This window comes from Genypterus blacodes, unplaced genomic scaffold (genome assembly GCF_046128005.1).
Source record: "Genypterus blacodes isolate CSIRO-AG114 ecotype Tasmania unplaced genomic scaffold, CSIRO-AGI_Gbla_v1 ptg000351l_1, whole genome shotgun sequence".
Taxonomy (NCBI): Eukaryota; Metazoa; Chordata; class Actinopteri; order Ophidiiformes; family Ophidiidae; genus Genypterus; species Genypterus blacodes.
The window spans coordinates 7,501-12,500 of record NW_027467135.1 but is presented as its reverse complement, the minus strand read 5'-3'; the positions used below and the strand labels follow the sequence as shown (position 1 = coordinate 12,500).

Genomic DNA, 5,000 nt, shown 5'->3' with positions numbered 1-5,000 from the left:
ATGATGACTTTGAAGACCAAAATAAAACTTTCAAATTGACTTTGTGAGGTGGAGATGAGAGGATGATGATGTAACTGAGCCATGATAACTTCAGATGAAGGTGGAGTGAGAAGATAAACAGCAGCTGTGTGAGTCTGAGGGTTTGTAGAGGAGCTGTGACTCCTCTGACTCCTCTGACTCTGTGTCACCAGATCCTCCACATGTGTGTAAGCATGGAGTTTAGACTGGACATCACAGGAGGAGCATGACTTTAAATAGAGTTCTGATGGATTCTGTCAGAACATGAGACAAACATGTGGTCCAGCTTCTTTTATGGAATGATTAAGTCCTGCTTAAGAGGCTTCAGCCGGGCTTCAGCCGGGCTCCAGGTCTCTCCAGGTCTCTCCAGCTCATACATGAGGAACAAGAACCTGTCTGACTCACAGCAGATGAGGAAACAAACTAATGTCTCTTCTTCTTCTTTGTGTCCCAGGGAGGATCAACCACACCGCCTTCATTCGTCCAGATGCCAGGTGAGAATCTGTCTGTACCTCACAAACAAACTCTGCTCCATGTGTGATAGACTGATGGACTCCAGGATGCAACTACATACATACTACATACAACATACTAAAGACATGATCAACACTTTGAAAAGCTCACACTTACTCACCATGAAACCAAAGGCATTAGAGGACACACACAAACACACACACACACACACACACACACACACACACACACACACACACACACACACACACACACACACACACACACTGAACTTTTATCTAACAAGAAAGATTCCAGGCTGAGGAGGCGACACGTTTACACACTCACACACTTACACTCTAACACACTCACACACTTACACTCTAACACACTCACACACTCTAACACACTCACACACTTACACTCTAACACACTCACACACTTACACTCTAACACACTCACACACTCTAACACACTCACACACTTACACTCTAACACACTCACACACTTAAACTCTAACACACTCACACACTTACACTCTAACACACTCACACACTTACACTCTAACACACTCACACACTCACACACTTACACTCAAACACACTCACACACTTACACACTCGCACACTCGCACACTCACACACTTACACACTTACACTCTTGCACTCTTGCACAGGTACACACTCTGATACACTGACACACCAAGCTGTGTTGCCAGGTTGTGACCTCTGTGCCCCCTGACCTCTCTGCAGGCTCTCACATGTTGCCTGGTTACTACAGCATGAGACGTCCCTTCATCTCAGAGACGGACTTCTGCCCGTCCACTAAGCAGTTCTCCCCTGACGTGTACTCGTCCTCTCTGGGGAACAAAGCTCTGGGCTCCGAGGCCCCGGCCATGAGCAGCTACTCCTCTCTCATAGATAACTACTACCCTGAGACCTTTGGAGACTATCGCAGCGCCGCGGCCTTCTCCAGCAGCGGGGGCTCCTTCCTGCCCTCCTCCGCCCTCTCCTCCCTGCTGCCCCCCTTCAGCGGGGAGTCCTCACATCTATTTCTGGTAAAATGCAGGAGAGCTCTGTGTGTGTGTGTGTGTGTGTGTGTGTGTGTGTTATCAGGACATTGATTCTAAAGAGACTGTAGGTCCCTGAGTTCCTGGGCTTTAAGATGACAGCTTGTCCGTCAGTTCTCAGGTTTCAGGTCGTGTATAGAGCTCAGTCTGCAGATCCAGATCCAGATCCAGATCTCAATCTGAACCAAAGTCCTTCAATAGGAGAGACTATGGATCTGGATCTGGATCTGGATCTGGATCTGGACGTCTGTACAATAAGCATAAACATGCTTGTCAGCATCGTTCCATCTGAGACACGACGGTGAGCCTCGACACGAGAGTTCACACACATAAGAGTCACTACAGTTCACTCATACCTCCAGCAAGGCAGAAAGGTCCTCAGATAGTCTGATAATGAGACTTTTAGCTCAGAATGCTTCTCATGTCCGATCATCATCATCATCTTCACACGGACCCACTCCTCCCTCAGCCAAGTCCCACCAAAATATGACAAACAGACAAACTACAAATATATAAGCAGCAAAAACCTCCCAGCTATTAAAGATCAACCACTCTGATAGGTGCAAACTGTGACAAACCTCTCAAACTGGAGTGTGAATGCTTCATCTCTCCACAAAGAGAGTTCACATGTTCACATGTTCAGGTGTTCACATGTTCACATGTTCACATGTTCCACTAAAGCCCTGTCTCCATCTCCCCGGCTCATTCTGAGTGACACTCTTGAGTATCTAAGAGTTGATTGTGTGTATTGACCTTCACTTTTCTCTCTCCTGTCCTCAGAGGGACTCGTGGGAGCAGTCGGTTCCAGAGTCTGTGCCTCAGGTGGAGGCCCTGTGTGCAGACACCATGGCCCCTGTCAGTGTCCCGCCCTCCATGCCCAGCCCAGAACCTGCAGGAAGCCCCTCCCAGTACCGATCCCCCAGTCGAGGCTCCTCCATGGGCCCCGTCTCCACCAGCCAGCCCTACACTCTGCATTCTTTGGAGGATGCCCACTACCACCCCTTAACCACCAGCAGCTCCTACCTGCCCCCCTCCTCCTTCCCCTGCACTCCATATATGACCAATGACCTGGTGTCCAAGATGGTGACGGAGGAGGCTCCTGAGGGCCACAGCAGCCTCCCCCTCAACTCTGAGCCTCACTCCACCTGGGCTAAAGAGGACGGAGTCAGCTCCTGGTCATCCTATGAGATCAGGAGGTCTTACTGATGAGGAGGAGGAAGAGTACCACACTCTGTCTAAAGCTGTCACAAGCTTCATGAACTCATCAAGCACTTGACACTGTAGAAGGATTTAAGTGATTGGTTCTTGTGTAAGAGTGTAAGAGAATGACTCTGAGCTGACAGGGGGGATGTTTCTGTGAGGTCTCCTGCTGTGGGAGAGCTTTCACTAAGATTGTTAGATGTGACGTAGTGCAGAGAGACCTAAGTGTATCACCGTGTCTCACATGGAGTGAAAACAAACAGCTTCTTCAAATCCCTCTTCAAAACTCTTTTTTCCATCAAACATCTTTGAGGTGATTTCCATCCTTACACTTTATTCTGTTCAACATCCTGCTTAGATGCATTGATCTCTACAGGATGAGGATGATGATGATGATGATGATGATGTCATTCTGATGGGATCGTTCATGCTTCAGAGTTCCTCCTGTATTGTTGCATTTCTTTGATTTTGTAACTGTTTATATTTGAACGATCCTGACTAAGTGATGCATTTCTGTGGTTCTATTGTAAATCTGAGTGTTTATCTTATTTATATCATCAACCAGTCCAATTGGGAAAAAAAGCTGATTTGTATGTTTTGTCATTGAAAAGCTTAAGTTTGGCAAAGGCGTCTTTTTAAATTTGCATTTGTTATTTTCTGATTATCATTTTAGCCCCAATCTCTATTATTCTAAATGTATTTAGTTTAACATTTATACAGGGAAGAATGAAAACCTTTGTCCAACCAACAGCAGCCTGGATGAGCGCTAACGTGTGTAAAGAACAACTCAAGTATGACATGTATCTAAATAAGGAACATCTGCTGAAGGAAAGGTGAGGTCAGAGAGCAGAGAGCCTCTGATGGACGCTCAGGGTTCATGATCCATCTGTTAACATCTGTTTGTGTCTTTGTTCCTATCTGACAAACACACAATCACCACAGAGACACTGGCTGTTACAGCTCCTGAGCTGTACATCTATTTATTCATTCACAAGTATGAAGATGAAGACCAAGGTTTCACTCTGCAATGTCTTTATTTATAAATGAGCTTTAATCAAGACACACAAACTGACTGAAGAGGAGGAATGTAGCTCTACGTGTGTGTGGACATGTGTGTGTGCGTGTGTGTACATGTGCATGCGTGTGTGTGTGTGTACATGCGTGTGTGTGTGTGTACATGTGTGTGTGTGTACATGTGTGTACGTGTGTGTGCATGTGTGCGTGTGTGTGTACATGTGTGTGTGTACATGTGTGTACGTGTGTGTACATGTGTGTGTGTGTACATGTGTGTGCGTGTACATGTGTGTGCGTGTGTGTGTCTACAAAGCTAAATCCTTTCTGATTTCGGCCTCATTATGTGAATAAACGCTGCATCAAACAGAGAAACATGAAGTTAAAGTCTGCTGGAGTGAATAAACACGGAGCGGCTCAGTGTAGAATCATACACTCCCCTTTGTGGCCGCTAGATGTCGCGCCTGCATCACTGCTGCAGCAGCCGAGCAGCTTGTGAACATTAGTGATAATGTGAACAGCGGACCGAGGTGAACAGTGCGCGTGTGTGTGTGCGGCGCTGAACACATGGAGGGAAAACACTCAGCAACATTTAACCGAGACTACCTGGAGTCAATCAGTGACATCTGAACACACACATACGTGTATAATAACACAACAACAACAACAACAATGAGAATGATCATAATAATAATAATAATAATAATGATAATGATAAGAGCAGAAAAGAACAGAGGAGTTAATAAGTTAAGTTTGTTAGTGTGTTTGTGCTGGAATGCACTCCCAGATGTGTGCAGCTGTGGCTCTGGTACATGGATGCACATTCATGCTTTCATGTCTAAAATGAATATGAAGACACAACATAGCTTCATCTCTATGATTCTTACATGATCATGTGCAGTGATCATGTCATGATCATCAAACCAATGTGAACACATGGAGCCTCATCAGGCTGAGCTGCCTGAGGGAGCAGCAAAGCTTCTAGAAATATAAATATAGATCAGATCATCTAGACAAGGTTTAGGGATCAAATACTATTTATAAACTCATTTATATTTAAAATGACACATTTATCATTATCTATTATTTATATTCATATTTATTTCAAGATGTCAAATGAGTAAATCCTCATTGATCTGACAAAATGCTGAGTCTAGTGTTCTCTTCATTTAATATCTATATCTATAGATATAGATATAGATATATATATATGAAAGTCTGCATTAATAAATGCCTTAATGTAAGTGTG

At 44.7% G+C, this 5,000-nt stretch overlaps 1 protein-coding gene across 1 annotated transcript in view; it reads left to right on the top strand.

The window, feature by feature from the left end:
- Positions 1 to 5,000, top strand: part of pou2af2 (POU class 2 homeobox associating factor 2) — an 11,752-nt gene that overhangs the window by 6,649 nt on the left and 103 nt on the right. Inside the window, exons 3-5 of the mRNA XM_076138206.1 lie at positions 473 to 512; positions 1,224 to 1,528; positions 2,321 to 5,000. The exon at positions 2,321 to 5,000 is cut by the window's right edge and continues 103 nt beyond it. Coding sequence (XP_075994321.1) covers positions 473 to 512; positions 1,224 to 1,528; positions 2,321 to 2,746 — 771 coding nt within the window. The 3' untranslated portion in view covers positions 2,747 to 5,000. The remainder of the gene's footprint in view (positions 1 to 472; positions 513 to 1,223; positions 1,529 to 2,320) is intronic.